Genomic DNA, 22,704 nt, shown 5'->3' with positions numbered 1-22,704 from the left:
CTAGTCATCTTGACTACTTTCTTATGTTATTCTCGCTGCCACCAAAAGTTAAGAGTGTTGATGGGGACCGAATGTGGTCGGACCATCAAATAATTGGTATACACATTACTCTTACAGAATTTCCGCAAGGGCGAGGATATTGGACATTTTATCAGAGCCTACTGGATGACAACTTGTTTTTAACCAAGACAGAATAATTTATGACTGACTTTGTCCTACATAACATAGGTACAGCAGATCACCTTATTGTATGGGACACTTTTAAATGTGTCTTAAGAGGCCATTCAATTCAATACTCCTCTTTAAAACAAAAACAATTTTGGTTAAAATATTTATATTAACAAAGGAAATAGAGGAACTAATAGGCCAGGGCTGGATGGCATACCAGTTGAGGCATATCAAACCTTTTTTTCAATGTACTCAGAGGTCCGTTATTAGCATGTTTTAACTACTCCTATAAAAATAGTAGACTATCAGATACTTAGCAAGGTCTGATTTCACTATTACTGAAACAGGACCCAGGTGGTAAATATAAAGATCCAGTCCACCTAAAAAACTGGAAACTCTTACACTTCATTGTTGCGATGCCAAAATCCTAGCAAATTGCATAGAAATAAAAACGTATTGTCGGATATTATTCATCCTAATCAGACATGTTTTTTACATGGACAATACATTGGAGATAATATAAGACAAGTACTGGAAACAATAAGACACTATGAAAAATCAGGGAAACCAGGCCTGGTATTCATAGCTGACTTTGAAAAGGCCTTTGATAAACCACAACTGGAATTTATATATAAATGCCTGGACAATTTTAATTTACGAGAAACTCTTATACAATGGGTTAAAGTTATGTATAGTTCCCCCAGGTGTAAAATGGTAAATAATAGCTACTTCTCAGAAAGTATTAAATTGTCAAGAGGAATAAAACAAGGTTGCCTACAATCGGCATATCTATTTATTATGGCCATCGAAATGTTAGCTATTATTAAAATCAGATCCAACAATAATATCAAGGGGCGAGAAATCCAGGGCTTAAAAAACAAAGCTGTGAGAGGTTGGATCCCTGCACAGCCTCATAGAGGATCTAGATCATTTCTCTAACCTCTCTGGATTAAAACCAAATTATGATATGTAAGCCATATTACATATTGGATCGCTAAAAAATACTACTTTTACATTACCGTGTAGTTTACCAATAAAATGGTCCGACGGTGAAGTGGACATACTCGGTATGCATATCCCAAAATAAAGAAATTCTCTCACTACAATACATTTTAATAGACAGTTAGCCAAATTAGATAAGATCTTGCAAACATGGCAAGGACAACACCTGTTTATTTGTGGAAACATCACCCTAATTAATTTTTTAGTCATACCCAGACTAACTATTTACTTATGGCCCTGCCTACACCTAACGATTTGTTTTTGTAATTATATGAGCAAACTTTTTCCAATTCATTTGGAACGACAAGCCAGACAAAATTAAACTGCCTTTTTATATAATGAATATGAATTCGTAGGGCTAAAATTATTAAATATTAAAGCATAGTACCTTTCACTAAAGGCATACAAAAACTATAATTAAATTAAAACTGTTTCTCTAGCAGATTAGTAAAGAATGCCTTTTTCCCTTCATTCAGATTACAACCTCTCGCTTTCGGTTATTTGAAAATGAAATAATCTCCAAAATATTGCTACTTTTAAAACAAGCAAAAGAAAGCTGGTTCCAATTTCAGTTGAATAAACCACAAAAGACATAACAAATATTACAACAAATATTAGTGTTGAGCTCAAATATACTAATTGATAAAAAACATATATATAATCTTTGTAAATTATATCATAAATAGGACTGGTGGAGTTATGTCACACATGCAGATAACAAACATATATGGACATTTCTGCTCTATCCAAAATTACAACCAACTGACTGCAGCATTACAGCAATTTTTTGTTGTTGAGTTATGTGGAAAGGGGAGAAGGTAAGGAACTTGTTGGCCCTGCATTAAAGGTTAAAATTGGCAAAAGAAAATTGTGACTCGTTTCAGGAAAGTATTTAAGTAAAAATACTTTAAAGTACTACTTAAGTCATTTTTTGGGGTATCTGTACTTTACTATTTACATTTTGGACTACTTTTAATTTTTCTTCACTACATTCATTAAGAAAATATTGTACTTTGCACTCCATACACTTTCCTTGACACCCAAAAGTACTCGTTACATTTTGATTTCTTAGCAGGACAGAAAAATAGTCCAATTCACACACTTATCAACCGAACATCCCCGGTCATCCCCACTGCCTCTGATCTGGTGGACTGACTAAACCGACATGCTTTGTTTGTAAATTATGTCTGAATGTTGGAGTGTGCCCCTGGCTTTCCGTAAAAAAAATAATTTAAAAAAAGAAAATGGTGTCATCTGGTTTGCTTAATATAAGGAATTATAAATGATTTATACTTTTACTTTTGATACTTAAGTATATTTTAAACCAAATAATGTTATACTTTTACTCAAGTAGAACTTTACTGGGTGACTTTTACTTCTCAGGAGCAGCATTTGAACGTAAACATTTATTTTTTATCAAAATGAGTTTTTGGGCAGAAATGCCTTCTGGAACATATGAACTTTCATGTGCCTTAATAACAAACTTGTATTCCATCCATAAATACGAATACAATGGTTAAATTACGAGCCTAGTTGGTTTAGCCATGGAAAAAGACAGGAACGTTCCCACTAGCCATGATTGGCTGAGATAATGTATGGGCTGGACATGCCGGGAGATGAGTTTGGATTGGTCTGCCATGTAGCATGCTTTTGTCTATAACATGAGCTGTTCAGTATGTGTTGACAGTCATTTCTACTGCGCCGTTTTTGAAAGATATAACGTTAGCCATCGAAAACTACAAAAGTTTTGCTACTTTTCTCAACAACATTGATGCCCTGAATCGACAGATCTGTAGGAAAAAGTGATGGGCTACTTTCTGCACACGCCACAATCAGTGTGAACCGGAGTGGCTTGACACAAAGCTGGCCAAACAAGATGAGTTAAATGGTTCCAGTCTGCCGTGAAGCGTTCATCCATGTATATGGGTAAGAGTCTAGCTACATTTTCCAGATATGTTTCTAATTTTGTCAGAAAGTCATTTTTATTGCAAGTTAAAGCATACCGTTAGTTAGCTAGCAAACATTAGCTTGCTGGCTCGCTAGCTAACATTACGTGTGTAATCTGTGTAGTACTATTATTTGAATCAGAAATCCCCATTTGTATTGCTAGTTATAGCCTAATGTTAGCTAGTTAACATTGAACCAGGTTTGTTAGCTTTAGCCACCTGCAGATTCATACTACAGCTATGAAAACATTTGAATTGGTAGAAGTAGAAGTTGGGGTTATGCCGGTTCATTGTTTAGCTAGCTAGTTAGCTAGCTAGCTGCATGTCTAAACAAAACACTCCACTTCGGCCGGATTATTACATGACCCATCAAATTAGCAAGTGTGTCTGGGGGTGATTATGGCCATCGATTGTATTTCATGAACATGTGTACATGTCTAGACAATAGTTTCCCATCCACTCAGCTAGATGTGGCTGAAGTTTGGTTATAGCATTTCTTTCACATGACCCATTCATTTAGACAAGTGTGTCGGGTAAGCGTCATCCAATAACGATAAAATATGAATAAAATATTTTTATCTGAACACTTTCTGTTTTTGATATTGCTACTATGCAAGTACTATCACTGTACGATTTACACCTTCTGTATCCTGTGACTAATAAACTACATCAAACTTTTACATTTTGCTACATCAGACCGAATCTAGACAGTCGGTCACAATTGTGATAAATAAAAAAGTAAACCAGGTTCATTTAAGGACCAAAAAATGTACAGCTGCACCATACAAGTTGTAAAATAGTTGGGAAGAGATTTTCATGGCACACGGTTTATGAACTGATACACAAAACAATTCCGGATTCAAATTATTATACAAAATTCTTGCAACAAATAAAAAGTTATGGCAATGGGGAATACAACCATCCCAGCTCTGCAGATTTTGCTGCAAAGAGACAGAATCATTAGATCACGTGTTTTGGTACTGCCCATATGTAGCTTGTTTTTGGTCGCCGGTTCAGAAATTGCTGAAAAATCACAACATTTACCTAAAGCTAACTCTGTAAATGGCACTGCGAGGTTACTTGAAAAGCCATAGTCACTCGATCAATTATATAATACTCTTAGTGGCTTCCATCGGCCACTGATTGGTGGAGTGCTGCAGAGACAGTTGTCCTTCTGAAAGGTTCTCCCATCTCCACAGAGGAACTCTGGAGCTCTGCCAGTGACCATCGGGTTGTTGGTCACCTCCCTGACCAAAGCCCTTCTCCCTCGATTGCTCAGTTTGACCGGGTGGCCAGCTCTAGGAAGAGTCTTGGTGGTTCCAAACGTCTTCCATTTAAGAATGAGTGCTTGGGGACCTTCAATGATGCAGAAATGTTTTAGTACCCTTCCCTAGATCTGTGCCTTGACACAATCCTGTCTACGGACAATTCCTTCGACCTCATCGCTTGGTTTTCGCTCTGACATGCACTGTCAACTGTGGGACCTTATATAGACAGGTGTGTGTCTTTCCAAATCATGTCCAATCAATTTAATTTACCACAGGTGGACTCCAATCAAGTTGTAGAAACATCTCAACGATGATCAATGGAAACAGGATGCACCTGAGCTCAAATTCCAGTCTGATAGCAAAGGGTCTATTTTTTATTTATTTTTATAAATCTGCAAAAATTCTAGAAACCTGTTTTCGCTCTGTCATTATGGGGTATTGTGTGTAGATTGATGAGGGGAAAAAACAATTTAATCAATTGTAGAATAAGGCTGTAACGTAACAAAATATGGAAAAAGTCAAGGGGTCTGAATACTTTCCCAAGGCACTGTATATTATCTATGTCTGTGTGACCAACCAGTGTTCGAAACCCTGGTCTTCTGCACGCCACAAGACTGTGTTAGCCCGCTGAGCTAAAGCATAGGCATTAGCTCAGGGAGCTAACACAAGTCTATAGGCAGTGTTAGGGTTGGAGTCGGTCATCACGTTACTCATCAAGGTTACTCATCTACGCTCATCTGTGCTTTTACACCTGCATTGCTTGCTCTTTGGGGTTGTAAGCCGCCTATCTTTAAAGCACTTTGTGACTACTGCCGATATAAAAAGTGTTATAAAATACATTTGATTGATTATTTGATTCTGATTGATTGATCTTTCTCACCTGACTCTCCTCTAGCTCCCTTCTCTCCATTGTACCCAGGTCCACCTGGGATGGAGGAGCCCCTTTCTCCCTTCAGACCGGCTGCTCCAGGAGTGCCGGGACGACCCCCGTCACTATAACCTGGGGTTCCTGGTAGACCCTTGGGTCCAGCCAGTCCGTTGAGCCCATCAAGACCAGGAGATCCCGGCAGACCTTGAGAAAGAATACTATTATTGCATTATAATATCGCCTAAAATAAAACATACTAAAGTTATGTTCGAGCAAGCCATGTCAGTTTAAGATAAAGAACCATTTTCTCTCAGGCCAATGATGTTGTATTAACAATGGTAATGTGTGGCATGGAAAAGCTAGAGGAGACTATGGTTCAGAGTGTCGAAACAAACCTTTCTCTCCAGATGTTCCAGGGGAGCCGGAGCGGCCAGGCATCCCGTCCAGACCTCTTCCTCCTGGGTATCCGTTCAGACCCTTAGCGCCAGTGAAACCAGGGGTACCTGAGAAGGGGGGACAAATTAATGTAAAGAAAATATTAATAATGATAAGGTTTCTTTCCCTCTTTTTTTCTATATCACTTCCTGTGACATTATTAATCTGTGTGGCCTTTATGACATCACTTCCTGTGACATTATCATCCCCACTCACCCATTTGTCCGGTTATTCCTCGATCTCCCGGTGCTCCCTTCTGTCCGTTGAACCCAGGGCCGCCTGCGAAACCGTTGTCCCCGGGGGCGCCTTTAGCACCTGGGTCACCTGAGTAACCAGGGGTTCCGGCCTCACCTTTAGCTCCGGGACCTCCGGGGTAGCCGGACGAGTCACCTCGCTCACCTGAGAACCATACAATATACAGGTAAGAACTTACCAATACAAAACCTTTACACTGAAAAGGTACAGGAAAGAATGGCAGAGATAACAGAATACAACGGGTAAGAGAATACAGTTAAGAGAATAGCACAGATAAGAGACCAACAATGGTAAGGGACTACAGTTAAGAGAATAGCACAGGGAAGAGACCAACATAGGTACAGTAAGATGACATGAGGTTCACAGGTAGGTATACAACAGGTGATGCGACAGCTACTCACCTTTAGCACCTGGCTGACCAAAGACTCCGGGGTTTCCAGGGAAACCAGGTTCGCCATCGTCACCCTACAGAACAATAATATGTCAAACTCAGTATAACATCAACTGCCACTTCTGTCTACTGCCTACAACATCACTGTTAAACTATTTGTATGGTGGTGTATGTGCCTACCCTAGGTCCAGGCATGCCAGGGAAGCCGATGATACCGGGAGATCCTTTAGGCCCTGGGTAGCCTGGCCCGGCTGGGCGCCCAGGGAGACCAGAAAGTCCTTGTTCTCCTTTAGCCCTGTCAGCATAACCAGGCAGTCCGGGCAAACCCTGTCGACCAGGCAGCCCTGGGAAACCCTTGTCACCTGGGGACAGGGAGGCACAAAATGGAGGATGTAGGAGCTTGTTGGTGATACGCATTTGATCCTTAATGGCGGCTGAAGGAGCTTGTTCGTGATGAGCATTTGATCTAAAATGGCGGCTGCAGGAGCTTGTTGGTGACACACGTTTAGCACAAAATGGCTGCTGCAGGAGCTTGATGGTGGCCAGGTTGAAGATGTCCTAAACTGGATAACGTAATAATTCCAAGAGGATGCTTTTGAAAATAAACAGATTCATAGGACCAGCACCGTTGCTAACTAGCATCTCTGGTCCGATTGTTTCGAAATCTTCCGCATTTACGTAAAGAGTGATGGGATATTAGAACCCTCTTGTATTAACCTTTGTTATCTTCAGCCTAGGTTAGTGGCACACATTTGTAACAAAATGGCAGATGTAAGACCTTGTTGGTGACCCACATTTGGCACAAAACGGATGACAATTTTGATTTGTAGCCTACCACCTACCTCTAGGTCCAGGGAAACCGGGTAGACCGTTGGCCCCATTGTCGCCCATCTGTCCCTTCTCAATGTACTCAACTCTGACGGGTCGAGAGGGTGCGCCGGGTGGACCAGCGTTACCTCTGTCACCTGGAACACACACACATAAGAGAGAAGCCACATCATTCCGTTTCTCTTTGAACCAAATAATACAGTTAGGGTTTCTTCTACGCCATAGGGTTTGAGCAAGCCGAAGAGAAACATTTGTGAAGCTAAACTAAAATGATCATCTACTCCCTATCCACTCCCTTCCCATCATTCCATTAGTTCTGTCATTCCCAATCCTGCACCTTTAGGTCCTGGCGCTCCGAAATCTCCGGGCAGACCGTCTCTTCCTGAGAATCCGGGAGCTCCTTTCCCTCCTGGACCTCCAGGTCTTCCAGGGTTACCTGGCATTCCGGGGAAACCCACCAGTCCGGGGTAACCGCTCTCGCCTGTGAACAGGAAAGGAATCATGATTAGAAAATGGCTCGTGGATCTGAGTAATATCCACTTTACATCGACATTTTCAAGCCAAATAAACATCAATAGAGCAATAGTAGGTATGGGTCCAATTACTCTACTCATCTCTCTAAAAATGCCAAGTGCCCGACGTGGCTCTGGTTAAAAACTACTGCACTGAATGGTGTAATTTGAGATTTGCACTATTGTGAGTGTCCACCCTACCTTGGCTTGGAAGTTAGCTATGGAGGTGTGTATGTTCGGTTATCCACCACCACCTTACCCTTTCTTCCTGGTCCCCCAGGGATGCCCTCTCTTCCCCCGGGGCCCGGTGGTCCTGGAAGACCCCTGAGTCCTGGAGAGCCATCGCCTCCTGGATCTCCTGGTTGTCCCTTCATCCCAGCTGGGCCTGGAAAGCCTGCATCACCTCTGGCTCCCTTCACACCGGGGTAGCCTGGGCGGGGAGGGAGAGGACAGCGAGTCAGGCATAACTCTTTCCTCTGAAAATCAATGGAGTACATTAGATTAATGTTAAAGAATTGTTCAAATAGGGCAGGGAGAAAGTGCTGATTTATAAACACATACATTAGACATCAAAATAACCAAACTTACCATAACTTACCTTTATTGCACTGTTAAAAACTTACCTTGTTGTGACATATACTACAATCATATTCAGTATCTAAATGACATTATAAACTGGGTGGTTTAAGACAAAACATTTATTTTATAATAGCAACAAGGCACCTTGGAGGTTTGTGCTATATGGCCAATATACCACGGCTAATGGCTGTATCCAGGCTCTCCGCGTTGTGTCGCGCATAATAACAGACAAAAGTATGTGGACACCTGCTCATCGAACATCTCATTCCAAAATAATGCCCAATAATATGGAGTTGGTCCCCCCTTTGCTGTTATAACAGTCTCCACTCTTCTGGGAAGGATTTCCACTAGATGTTGGTACATTGTTGTGGGGACTTGCTTCCATTCAGCCACAAGAGCATTAGTGAGGTCAGGCACTGATGTTGGGCAATTAGGCCTGGCTCGCATTTCTTATGGACCTCGCTTTGTGCACGGGGGCATTGTCATGCTGAAACAGGAAAGGGCCTTCCCCAAACTGTTGTCAAAAAGTTGGAAGCACAGAATTGTCTAGAATGTCATTGTATGCTGTTGTTGGCACTATGCATTGGGGCAGGTAGCATTCTCCTGGCAACCACCAAAACCAGATTTGTCCATCGGACTGCCAGATGGTGAAGGGTGATTCATCACTCCAGAGAATGCGTTGCCTATAGGTTTCCAATGGTCCAATTACACCACTCCAGCCGACACTTGGCATTGCGCATGGTGATCTTAGGCTTGTGTGCGGCTGCTCGGCCATGGAAACCCATTTCATGAAGACCCAGATGAACAGTTCTTGTGCTGACGTTGCTTCCAGAGGCCGTTTGGAACCCTGTATTGAGTGTTGCAACCGAGGACAGACGATTTGTACGAGCTACGCGCTTCAGCACTCAGCGGTCACATTCTGTGAGCTTGTGTGTCCTACCACTTCGCGGCTGAGACGTTGTTGTTCCTAGACGTTTCCACTTCACAATAACAGCATTGGCCGGGGCAGCTCTAGCAGGGCAGAAATTTTACGAACTAAATTGCTGGAAAGGTGGCATCCTATGACAGTGCCATGTTGAAAGTCTCTGAGCTCTTCAGTAAGGCCATTCTACTGCCAATGTTTGTCTATGGAGATTGCATGGCTGTGAGCTCAATTTTATACACTTGTCAGCAACGGGTGTGGCTAAAATAGCTGAATCCACTAACTTAGAAGGGGTGTCCACATACTTTTCTATACAGTACCAGTCAAAAGTTTGGACACCTACTCATTTAAGGGTTTTTCTTTATTTTTTACTATTTTCTACATTGTAGAATAATAGTGAAGACATCAAAACGATGAAACAACACGAATGGAATCATATAGTAACCAAAATTTAAAACAAATCAAAATATATTTTATATTTGAGATTCTTCAAAGTAGCCACCCTTTGCCTTGATGACAGCTTTGCACACTCTTGGCATTCTTTCAACCAGCTTCATGAGAAATACTTTTCCAACAGTCTTGAAGGAGTTCCCATATATGCTGAGCACTTGTTGACTGCTTTTCCTTCACTCTGTGGTCCAACTCATCCCAAACCATCTCAGTTGGGTTGAGGTCGGGTGATCCGGGTGAAAAAATAAACACCCTTTGCCTTGATGACAGCTTTTTGTACTCTTGGCATTTTCTCAACCAGCTTCATGAGGTAGTCACCTGGAATGCATTTTCAGTTTACAGTTAACAGTGCCAATCAGTTGTGTTGTGACAAGGTAGGGGTGGTGTACAGACAATAGCCCTATTTGGTAAAAGAGCAAGTCCATATTATGTCAAGAACAGCTCAAACAAGCAATGAGAAACGACAGTCCATCATTACTTAAAGACATGAAGGTCAGTCAATCCGGGAACATTTCAAGAACTTTGAGAGTTTCTTCAAGTGCAGTCGCAAAAACCATCAAGCGCTATGATGAAACTGGCTCTCATGAAGACTGCCACAGGAATGGAAGAGCCAGAGTTACCTCTGCTGCAGAGGATAAGTTCATTAGAGTTACCAGCTTCGGAAATTGCAGCCCAAATAAATGCTTCACAGAGTTCAAGTAACAGACACATCTCAACATCAACTGTTCAGAGGAGACTGTGTGAATCAGGCATTCATGGTCGATTTGCTGCAAAAGAAAACGCTACTAAAGGACACCAATAATAAGAAGAGACTTGCTTGGGCCAAGAAACACGATCAATGGACATTAGACTGGTGGAAATCTGTCCTTTGGGTCTGGAGTCCAAATTTGACATTTTTGGTTCCAACCGCCGTGTCTTTGTGAAATACGATGTGGGTGAACGGATGATCTCCGCATGTGTATTTCCCACTGTAAAGCATGGACGAGGTGTTATGGTGTGGGGGTGCTTTACTGGTGACACTGTCTGTGATTTATTTATAATTCAAGGCACACTTAACCAGCATGGCTACCACAGCATTCTGCAGCAATACGCCATCCCATCTGGTTTGGGCTTAGTGGGACTATCATTTGTTTTTCAACAGGACAATGACCCAACACACCTCCAGGCTGTGTACAGGATATTTTACCGAGAGGAGAGTGATGGAGTGCTGCATCAGATGACCTGGCCTCCACAATCACCCGACCTCAATCAAATTGAGATGGTTTAGGATGAGTCAAACCGCAGAGTGAAGGAAAAGCAGCCAACAAGTGCTCAGCATATGTGGGAACTCCTTCAAGACTGTTGGAAAAGCATTCCAGGTGAAGCTGGTTGAGAGAATGCCAAGAGTGTGCAAAGCTGTCACCAAGGCAAAGGGTGGCTATTTGAAGAACCTCAAATATAAAATATGTTTTGATTTGTTTAACACTTTTTTGGTTACTACATGATTCCAAATGTGCTATTTCATCGTTTTGATGTCTTCACTATTATTCTACAATGTAGGAAATAGTAAAAATAAAGAAAATCCTTGAATGAGTACTGTAGGTGTGTCCAAACCTTTGACTGGTACTGTATACAGTGTATTTTGGCCATATACCACACCCCCTCGTGCTTTATTGCTTAATTATTGTAGTTCAGAACGCAAACAAGTCATGTGAACAAGAATGTAAATACATGTTCAGTTACATTGTTTCATGACATAGTTTAAGCTGCAATTGCACTTAAATTGAGAGAAAGTATGGAATATGAGATTGATACATGTAAATTATTCCTGCTGGTTTACATAGTTACAGGCTACATTCAAATCTCTTATCAAGGGATGAAAAATGATCATGGCAATATTCATGATCAAATATACTGTACACTCAAGTGCAATTCCAGAGTAAAATTAGATAGCTCAACCACATGATAAATGCCCTTTTGGAAGCTTTCTATCTTCTAGATGTTTCTAGAACAGGCTTTTAGGCTCGTAGGTTGAGGTGAGTCGGTTGGATGGTTAAGATGAGGGTAAGGGTTCACACAAGCCTATCAATGTTACAGCGACACACACAATTGCTGCCAGCAAGGCTTAAGTTATGTTTAGTTAGGGTTGCAAAATTCTGGTAAAATTCCCAGGATTTCCAGAAATCCTTGTTGGAAGATCCATGGAATCAGGGGGGAATAAGCAGGAAATCCGGGAATCTTCTAACCAGGATTTTTGGAAAACCTGAGAATTTTGGGAAAGTTTCCAGAAATTGGCAATCCTAGGTTTAGTAGAGATCCAACATGAAGATTGCACCTATAAGATTAGTGCTACCTGAAAAAATACTATGAAGTTCAACAACTTTCTTTTTTTTTTTTACATCTCTTTCTTTGGACTCAAATGGTTAAGGTTTTAGAACAGTTCGTAGTTCTAGAAGCCAGTTGTTCTAAAATGGGGAATTCCAAATCGCAAGGAGCAGTTAGAGTTGGTAAGATGGACGGAGGAGGCAAGGGTTAGAGCGACTGGTCTAAGACGGAGCGGGGGATGAAGGGATGAAGGGAAGGGAGTAGCTCACCTTGACAGCCTAGGGAGAGACCCATCACCAAGAAGAGAGGGATGGAGTGATGATAATGACGGATGTAGGCGATAGTGATGGTGCAGGAAGAGAGGAAGAAGGAGGAGAAGGAAGAGGAGATGGAAAAGAAAATGAGAGGTGAGAAGAAATGCTTTTGGTGATGGAGATCACAAACAGGCAACCAGTGGAAACTAACTGAAGAATAAAATAGAAATAGAGAGAACATATCAATAAAGGAGAGGAGTGGTGGGGAGCATTCACAATCAACACACAGGCACGGAGGAGAGAGTCTCTGTCTGTACGCGCTGTGGGCGAAAACGAAAGACACCGACGACTAGGAGATGCCTGGGATCTGGAATCAATTGATTCCATGGATTAATGACAACATTCCCAAACATTTCCAAAATTCCAGAAATCCTATGACAGTCCCCCTCGTTCCGACTCTCACCTGGAGATCCGGTTAATCCCCTGCGTCCGGCTGGTCCGGCAGGACCGGGAAATCCACCCGGTCTGCCCTCTCCGGGAAGTCCAGGAAGACCTGGAGTTCCAGGGTAGCCATCTGTACCGCGCTCACCCTTAGCTCCGGAAACACCGGACCGTCCGTCAAAACCTGGGAGAACACAGGGCACAGGGTAAAATACAGCAGGACACACAGGAACATATAGTACAGATACACAGAGCCACATAGAAACATACATCCCCGCTGAATAAAAGCATCTAAGTGGGCATTATAAAGGCCTTATGAAGGCTTCATTGAACCTTTGAAGTTGTAGGTAGTTTAGTGTTCCCCATTTTCATATTGAGACAGACAAAGTTTGATTAATAGATACATAGATTACTTTACTGATCCCCAAAGGGTCATTTAACAGATTATTAGTTCAATATCATGCTGAGACCCACCTGATCCTCCAGGTAGTCCCGATGCTCCTCGCTCTCCCTTGTCTCCTGGTCCTCCGGGGAACCCAGGTGATCCAGGGAGACCTGTTGAGGCCCCCAGAACCTCCCCCGGCTGCCCCTTTCCCCCCGGCCGCCCCTGGAACCCGTTTTTCCCTGGGGCCCCTGGACGGCCCTCGCCTGGGATACCTGGGACCCCAGCATCTCCTCTGGGGCCAGGGAAACCTGAGAGGGGGGAGGGGGATAAAGTTGGTTAAATTCAATAAATCATTATTTTCACTTTTACTGTATATACAGTATGCCATTTAGCAGACACTAAATGTAATTTGTGTTGGTAGCAACAAACGAGTGAGTAGAAGTCAATTTCATTTAGTACATTTTTATGGTCACTAATTGGCAGCAATGGACCATAGATTTCAGTGGTCACTAGAACAGAGAAGAGTGGTGATATTGTCAAGGCTAATTAACATGAGCTCATGGGAACAAGAACATTAGACTATAAAGTCATATCTTATAAATATCAACAATGGACCATAGATATCAGTTTTAATCAGATTAGTGGTCACTAGATGGTCATGCTTGAAAAGAGAAGAGTGGAGATATTGTTGAACTTAATGGGTAAGACATGAGCTGTGTTAGTCACCTTGTGGTCCAGGCTGACCTCCGAAGCCAGGGTCTCCTCTCTCTCCCTTCCCTCCATCAAAGCCGGGCCGACCGGGACCCCCTGGGAAACCTGGCTCACCCTTGGGACCTACACACACACACACACACACACACACACACATTGTCAACTTCCGTGTAAAAAAAACAAAAACAAAACAGGAAGTGTTGCCATGGTGATGATGTCTATACGATACCTGTTCTTCCAGGTAATCCTGGGTAGCCGGGTTCTCCGTCCTCGCCAGGTAGACGACAAGGTACCGTCAACCCTAGTAACAGCCAGTCAGATCAAGGTTAGCACGCACACACACACACACACGCACACACACAAACAGGCCCTCTATGCCCTCTATGCCTCAGTCAAACTGATACAATGCCATTGTAATATTAAAGTACACACAGTCTAGTGTATACATAAATATTGGCCATCGCTCTAGCACATTATTATTATTTGTATGCTTGTTTATGGATATGCATTTATGTGATTTACGACTACGTTTCGATTATGGTGAGGATTTTAATGTCAATCTGTTGATCAAAAGTAGTTAGTAATTCATTAAGACAATATTATAGGTACGGACAGTAAAAAGTGATTCACAGCTAGTAAGTAAATGTATGTCTTTTATTTTGGTATTATTTCAATTAAAAAAACTACACTTACAATGTAAGTCTCATTGGCTACCCTCCCATCGCCCTCCCCCCTCCCTATTGGTTAAGCACTTAGCAGAGGCGGAGCTTAACACATGCACCAGGGTTCAGCAGCTCTGATTGGAGGAGAAGGAGTGAAGTAGTGCACTGCTACATGCCAATGGCCACCGAAAGCTCCCGCCCATTTTCTGACAGAGGAAGAGAATTGTACTGTAGCTCGGAACTTAGCTCTGGTCCAGGGCGATACACGCGGCTTGCTGTTGCTGAGCCACCTAGCCTCACGTAATGCCCTGGACCAGAGCTACTTGGAACTCAAACCTGGGAAGAATGTTCATCATCAAGTGTCAATCATCGACTGATTCAAGCCCAATGGAATCCCAATCATATGGGGAAACAAGGTGCCTCCATTGGTGACAGCATGAACAAATGATTGACATGTTGAGTAAATTACAATTCTGTCCATTGAAGAGTTCAGTTGCTCCTTTCTCTACCATTACAAGCTTTGAATGAGCACTTGGGGTGTTTCATCCAAACAATAGCCACAGGACTATCTAGTATCTTCTGAGCGAGCCACAGGTACACAGTACGGGGACAACTGTCTGCCATCCATTTTGGCACCAAAATGTTCCATAACAATAACATAACAATGGAATCCTATTGACTTGGAACTCCCGGTGCCGAAATGGCCTCCATTGGAACTCTGAATCTGAAACAGAGTTGGCCTTAAAGACTATATCTAGGGCTCTGGGGTTCTCTGTCAAGGGCAGTTCTCTTTAACTTCTCACCTCCCTCGGCGTCATTAACCCCCTCCTGCCCACAGCTGTCACCTGGTCAGACAAACATGCACAGGGTCAGAGTGATGGAAGGATGGAGATGGAGGGATGAAGAGAGAGAGAGAGAGAGAAAAATATATAAAGAGTGAGTCAGAGAGAGAGAGAGAGAGGAGAGAGAGAGAAGAGAGAGAGGAGATAGGAGAAAGAGATAGGTGTAGAGAGAGCGAGAGGGAGAGAGAGAAGAAGAGAGAGGATGAGGAAGAGAGGGAGGGAGAGATAGAGGAAGAGCGAGAGGAAGAGCGAGTGGAAGATGGAGAGAGCGGGAGAGAGAGAAAGAGAGAGGGCGGGGGGGATACAGGGAGGACAGGACGGCAGAGGACAAGCCAATCAAGGTCATTCAGGTCATTTGCATACAGTCACGCAAATCAATGCATAAGCCAGTTAAAAATCATTCAAACAAACAAACAGCAAATCAGAGGTCAGAGATTCAGCATTCAGTTCAGGCATAAGCAAAGTAAAAATCATTCTGAGATGGTTGGTCAAGGTTATTCTCTTTCAGAAGAGGAGAAAGAGAGGGAGAGAGTGCCACATATGAACAAAATGATAAAGATGTCTTAATAGCTTAGTCGGCAAAAGAAAAGGTCTCGTGTGTTTGCTCTCTTTTGTTTTGCAACCTTTCCTCATTCTCTCTCTCTCTCTTCAAAAAAGAATAACGTATCGTATTAAAAAGATAAATGAATCCGTTTTAGCATTAGCATTAGCATTATTGCATCAGAAAACGTAGGCAACAGTCACACACACGTTCATTCATATGAGTGGCAAAATGCTGTTGGGTTTTGTGTCATTCAATCTCAGAGAAGACTTAGCTAGCTAGCCTAAAGTCCATTGTAGTTAAAACATTCTTTATTACAATTAAGGTGTCCATATTAGGACAGCCTCAGTGTTATCAGGAGTTGTCAGTCTCCTGTATACTTACTCTAAATTATCATTACGTTAACATCCATTAACTTGTATTAATTATTTTTAAACATCCATTTCTTTCTCCTCTGAGATTGAAAAATCACAGTTCAGTAGTAGCCATTATTGAGCAATCCCAGCAAATTAATTATTGTCGATCTGTGTGAATTGGTGAAGCAGCTATACTCGTAGACAAAAAGTGCTTCTGCCCCCATAGGTGAACCCTTTGAAGAACCCTTTTTGGTTCCATGTAGGACCCTTTTCACAGAGGGTTCTACATGGAACCCAAAAGGGTTCGATGTGAAACCAAAAAGGGTTCTCCCTGGAACCAAAACGAGTTCTGGTACGGGGACAGCCGAAGAACCCTTTTGGAACCCTTTTTTCTAACAGTGTACTGTAGCTAAAGGCTGAGGTAGGTTGGCTAGAGAAGATATAAGCGCATTAATGACGGCCTGTAATTGACCAATCAACTGCCTGCAAGGGAATGAATGAAGAGAGGAAAACCTTGAAGACATAGCAAGCTGCGTGGGCGGCTTTAGCAACAACCTTACTACTGCTATTGTATTGTTCTGTATGCCCCAATTGTACGTATTTTCTTTGGTGTGTCTGTAGCCAATGAAGGGCTGTGGTACTTAGGGTGTGTTTAGACGAGCAGCCCAATTCTGATATTTTGACCAATCACATCTGATCTTTTCACATTGAAAATATTTTTCAGACCTGATCTGATTGGTTAAGATCAGAATTGGGCTTCCTGTCTAAACGCAGCCTTAGTTACTGAAATACTTTGTGTTGTTCGCACAATGGGAAGCAAGTGGGATTCTCAAAGTTGTTCTTTTAGACAGTTTGCTTGGTCTACGTGTAGTTCTCCTGTGGAGAGAATAGGATAAGTATACACACTTTCACATCTCTCTCTCTTACACTTTCACACACTCTCTCTCTCCACGGCCTCCTTGTTGGGTGGCACATACCTGGCGGGCCAGGTAAACCAGGTTGCCCTGGTAACCCGGTGAAGCCCGGGTCGCCTGGCAACCCGCGGGTACCGACGGTACCCTCGTAGCCAATCCCGTTCTCTCCTGGTTCACCAGCGCGACCTTTGGCCCCCGAGAACCCTGGGAAACCTCTCTCTCCGACGGTTCCGTAGCCATCGACATCAGCCTGGGGAGTGGAGAAGAACAGGTCTATTACAATACACAGGACATGGCGTGTATCTATAAAGGTGTGTAAATGTGTGTGCTGGGTACAGTACGTGCGCGAGTGTATCTGTGTGTATCTATTAGTGTGTGTACATGTGACTCACAGGAGGCCCAGGCTGTCCAGGGAACCCAGGCAGTCCATCTCTCCCGGGTCGGCCCATGTCTCCAGGGGGGCCCTGAGGACCCTGGGCCCCAAGTTCACCCTTGATCCCCCGGCTGAACGACGGGTAAAAGGAGGCACCCTTCTCTCCTTTACGCCCAAAGAAACCCCTCTCACCCGCACGACCCTGAGGGGAGAAGAAGAGGTGTTACCATCACATTCTGTAGTTTGTCGTCATACCTCAGATTTGTGAAGCAGACCTAGTAATGCATGTACACTTTTAATATGTGATATTTGTACAGTGAGTAGACATAACCTTCTTCATTTTTAGAGTAAACGTACGTTTCAGCAGCATTATACTTTTACATGTTTGGAGAAAATGCCCCAAAACACAAGTAAGCTTCAAATAGTCAAATCCTGATCACTTACAGGTGTTCCTGGTTGTCCTCCGAAACCGGGTATGCCAGGGTCTCCGCTCTCGCCTTTACGTCCGAACCCCCCAGGTCTTCCATCAGCCCCAGGAGCACCCGGTGGCCCCACCCCACCCGAGGTGCCTTCTCCCAGGCAGTTACAGTCACCCAGCTCCCCTGGACCACAGAGGAAGATGGAAGGTAAGGTAAGGAGACTGAGATTAAGATACATAAAAGCTTTAACTGTCCCAAAATTGGGCAATTTGATTTGCAGCTGTATAATAACCCAATAGACTTGAGAGGTGTTGGGAAATAACTGGGTACGAGAGTTATAGTGTAAAATGGATGTACAGATTCAATTTTTTATTATTCAGGGGAGCCCAATTGAGACCAGGGTCTAATTCACAACAGAGCCCAGAAAACAAACAACCCAAAACATGATAATTCAATAAATCAATAAAGCAGCACAAATAAACTACAGGATTACCTCAGATACACACTACATCTCAACAACACAAATAAACTACAGGATTACCTCAGATACACACTTACATCTCAACAACACAAATAAACTACAGGATTAACCTCAGATACACACTACAATCTCAACAACACCAAATAAACTACAGGATTACCTCAGATACACACTACATCTCAACAACACAAATAAACTACAGGATTACCTCAGATACACACTACATCTCAACAACCCAAATAAACCACCACAACCATCCAAAACACCTGCAAGCCTCAGTGTATTCAGCCCTCATCAGTGTTCCAAACTAACCTATTGGCACCAGGGATTCCAGATTTAATGACGTTTTTAAATTATTCCAAAACATGAAGAGACACAAGGGACCTCAAGATTCATCCAACCCTGTGAGCGGATTTGGTGCCCCGTATTTTTTAAAACTTTAACAGAGAAGTGAGATATGTTGGACGTTAATGCAGAAGAGCTGTGTAAACAAAACGGGAGAAGTGAAGTGATATATGCGGGAATTAAGAACGGTTCAGCCAACCTTCTGATAAAGGAGGCAGTGATGAATATTAAACCTGTCACCTTGTGATAAAGTGAAGTGCGTTATGGTACACTGCATCTAAGGGGTTTTAGAATAGTCGCTGCTACATTCTAGTAAATGGTGTCATCATAATCAAAACCAGGCAGGAAGGTTGCCTGTACAACTTGCTTCCTGCTGTTTAGGGAGAAGCATGATCTATTTATTTGATTGATAATTTTTTTACCCCTCAAAAAATGTTGTGATATTTTTTGGGGTGGGCGGAGGGGTACATTATCAATTTCAAATTCTACGTTTATAGAACCTGTACCTGTAGTCTGCCATTCAATATATATCTAGATATTTGTTTAAAGAAATACAGAGAGTTTAATATAAATAATAAATTCAATATGAACAGGAAGAGAAAACAAAAAAGAAGGGTGGCCTCCACTTATTGTTTGTATGTACAGTGGGGAGAACAAGTATTTGATACACTGCCGATTTTGCAGGTTTTCCTACTTACAAAGCATGTAGAGGTCTGTAATTTTTATCATAGGTACACTTCAACTATGAGAGACGGAATCTAAAACAAAAATCCAGAAAATCACATTGTATGATTTTTAAGTAATTAATTTGCATTTTATTGCATGACATAAGTATTTGATACATCAGAAAAGCAGAACTTAATATTTGCTGAAGCAGGACCTAGTAATGCATGTACACTTTTAATATGTGTATTTGTACAGTGAGTAGACATAACCTTTTCATTTTTAGAGTAAACGTAGCGTTTCAGCAGCATTTTATACTTTTACATGTTTGGAGAAAATGCCCCAAAACACAAGTAAGCTTCAAATAATAGTCAAATTCCTGGATACTTACAGGTGTTCCTGGTTGTCCTCGCGAAACCGGGGTATGCCAGGGTCTCCGCTCTCGCCTTTACGTCCGAACCCCCCAGGTCTTCCATCAGCCCCAGAGCACCCGGTGGCCCCACCCCACCCGAGGGGCCTTCTCCCAGAGCAGTTACAGTCACCCCACCCTCCCCTGGACCACACGAGGAAGATGGAAGGTAAGGTAACGGAGACTGAGACTAGATACATAAAGCTTAACTGTCCCAAAATTGGGGCAATTTGATTTTAGCGCTGTAATAATAACCCAATAGACTTGAGTAGGTGTTGGGAAATAACTGGGTACGAGAGTTATAGGTGTAAAATTGGATGTACAGATTCAATTTTTTATTATTTCAGGGAGGCCCAATTGAGACCAGGGTCTAATTCACAACAGAGCCCAGAAAACAAACAACCCAAACATGAATAATTCAATAAATTCAATAAAGCAGCACAAATAAACTACAGGTACCTCAGATACACACTCATCTCACAAACACAAATAAACTACAGGATTACCTCAGATACACACTACATCTCAACAACACAAATAACTCACAGGATTACCTCAGATACACACTCAATCCAATCACATACACACAAATAAAAACTACAGGAATTACCTCAGAATAACACACATTTACATATCTCAAACAACACAAATAAACTAAGGATTACCTCAGATACACACTACATCAACAACCACAGCCAAATAAACCACACGACAACCATAATTCCAAAACACTCTAGCACCTCAGTTTGTCACCTTCCAACTCCAGTGTCATAACTAACTAGTTGGCACCAGGGATTCCAATTTAATGACGTTTTTAAATTATTCCAAAACATGAAGAGACACAAGGGACCTCAAGATTCATCCAACCCTGTGAGCGGATTTGGTGCCCGTATTTTTTAAAACTTTAACAGAGAAGTGAGATATGTTGGACGTTAATCAGCAGAAGAGCTGTGTAAACAAACGGGAGAAGTGAAGTGATATATGCGGGAATTAAGAAACGGTTCAGCAACCTTCTGATAAAGGAGGCAGTGATGAATATTAAACCTGTCAGCTTGTGATAAAGTGAAGTGCGTTATGGTACACTGCATCTAAGGGTTTTAGAATAGTCGCTGCTACATTCTAGTAAATGGTGTCATCATAATCAAAACAGGCAGGAAGGTTGCCTGTACAACTTGCTTCCTGCTGTTTAGGGAGAAGCATGATCTATTTATTTGATTGATAATTTTTTTACCCTAAACAAAATGTTGTGATATTTTTGGGGTGGGCGGAGGGGTACATTATCAATTTCAAATTCTACGTTTATAGAACCTGTACCTGTAGTCTGCCATTCAATATATATCTAGATATTTGTTTAAAGAAAATACAGAGAGTTTAATATAAATAATAAATTCAATATGAACAGGAAGAGAAAACAAAAAAGAAGGGTGCCTCCACTTATTGTTTGTATGTACAGTGGGGAGAACAAGTATTTGATACACTCCGATTTTGCAGGTTTTCCTACTTACAAAGCATGTAGAGGTCTGTATATTTTATCATAGGTAACTCTCAACTATGAGAGACGGAATCTAAAACAAAAATCCAGAAAATCACATTGTATGATTTTTAAGTAATTAATTTGCATTTTATTGCATGACATAAGTATTTGAACATCAGAAAAGCAGAACTTAATATTTGGTACAGAAACCTTTGTTTGAAATTCAGAATCACTAGAGATCGTTCACGTGTAGTATCTTGACTAGGTTTGCACACACTGCGCAGCAGGATTTTGGCCCACTCCTCCCTACAGATCTTCTCCAGATCCTTTCAGGTTCGGGGCTGTCGCTAGGCAATACGGACTTTCAGCTCCCATCCCAAGAGATTTTCTATTGGGTTCAGGTCTGGAGACTGGCTAGGCCACTCCAGACCTTGAGATGCTTCTTACGGAGCCACTCCTTAGTTGCCATGGCTGTGTGTTTCGTGTCGTTGTCATGCTGGAAAGACCCAGCCACGACCCATCTTCAGATGCTCTTACTGAGGGAAGGAGTTGTTGGCCAAGATCTCGCGATACATGGCCCCTCCATCCATCCTCCCTCAATACGGTGCAGTCGTCCTGTCCCCTTTGCAGAAAAGCATCCCCAATAGAATGATGTTTCCACCCTCCATGCTTCACGGTGTGGGATGGTGTTCTTGGGGTTGTACTCATACTTCTTCTTCCTCCAAAACACGGCGAGTGAGTTAGTCTCAAAAAGCTACCAATTAATATGTCTTCAAATATTCAGTCCCATTACCTAATTTCCCTCCCTTCTGGAGGTCACACTTCATCACGAATAAAGACTAACACATGAAACCATTCCCCATTCCACCATGTGATCATCCCAGATAGTGAGTTACAATTTGGCAAACCGTTGCAAGTACAGGGATCCCGGACATGCACGGCTAAGGCAGGGGGACCTTGCGTGCGCTGCATTGGATTTTTAATACCATAGAACGGTGCCGTAAGTGTGTTATCTAATTAGGTATTTACTGTTGAGACTGTGGATCACCAGCTTCTCTCAAGTTCATTTGACCAAGTGTCTGCCGTGTAGTTTCTGGGACTGATTACCCGATCACTTCCTCATACCATCATTGATTCCGCCCCACGACTAGGTGAAATCTTAGACATTGAGCATCCAGACACGCCGAGGGGAATCTGACCCGTCAATCTTATGAACTTCTCCATTTTCTAATAATTGCGCCAACAGTTGTTTCCTTCTCACACCAAGCTGCTTGCACTATGTGTCCTGTAGCCCATCCCAGCCTTGTGCAGGTCACAATTTTATCTCTGATTGTCGCTTACACAGCTCTCTGGTCCTCTGGCCATTGTGGAGAGGTTGGACATCTGTTTGTTGAGTGGTGTCGGACAGGGATGTCTTTTATACAGGTAACGAGTCTCAACAGGTGCAGATTAAACAGGATAAAAGAGCTCGCGAGAAAAGGAGTGCTTCTTAAAAGAAAAACTTAA

General features: G+C 42.4%; 1 protein-coding gene across 1 annotated transcript in view; it reads right to left on the bottom strand.

Moving 5' to 3' along the window:
- The window catches only part of col4a6 (collagen, type IV, alpha 6), a 224,809-nt gene that overhangs the window by 11,281 nt on the left and 190,824 nt on the right, over positions 1-22,704 (bottom strand). The window contains exons 21-36 of the mRNA XM_070449551.1: positions 17,852-18,009; positions 17,427-17,609; positions 17,098-17,284; positions 15,185-15,226; positions 13,949-14,020; positions 13,735-13,842; positions 13,098-13,316; positions 12,646-12,807; positions 7,933-8,103; positions 7,499-7,642; positions 7,176-7,298; positions 6,514-6,695; positions 6,344-6,407; positions 5,904-6,086; positions 5,648-5,755; positions 5,265-5,456 (exon numbers count right to left, since the gene is read on the bottom strand). Of these exons, the coding sequence (XP_070305652.1) occupies positions 5,265-5,456; positions 5,648-5,755; positions 5,904-6,086; positions 6,344-6,407; positions 6,514-6,695; positions 7,176-7,298; positions 7,499-7,642; positions 7,933-8,103; positions 12,646-12,807; positions 13,098-13,316; positions 13,735-13,842; positions 13,949-14,020; positions 15,185-15,226; positions 17,098-17,284; positions 17,427-17,609; positions 17,852-18,009 (2,298 nt within the window). The remainder of the gene's footprint in view (positions 1-5,264; positions 5,457-5,647; positions 5,756-5,903; positions 6,087-6,343; positions 6,408-6,513; positions 6,696-7,175; positions 7,299-7,498; positions 7,643-7,932; positions 8,104-12,645; positions 12,808-13,097; positions 13,317-13,734; positions 13,843-13,948; positions 14,021-15,184; positions 15,227-17,097; positions 17,285-17,426; positions 17,610-17,851; positions 18,010-22,704) is intronic.

This window comes from Salvelinus sp. IW2-2015, linkage group LG3, assembly GCF_002910315.2.
Source record: "Salvelinus sp. IW2-2015 linkage group LG3, ASM291031v2, whole genome shotgun sequence".
NCBI classification, from domain to species: Eukaryota; Metazoa; Chordata; class Actinopteri; order Salmoniformes; family Salmonidae; genus Salvelinus; species Salvelinus sp. IW2-2015.
The sequence above is the reverse complement of the archived record's forward strand: the minus strand, read 5'-3'. Positions and strand labels throughout refer to the sequence as shown.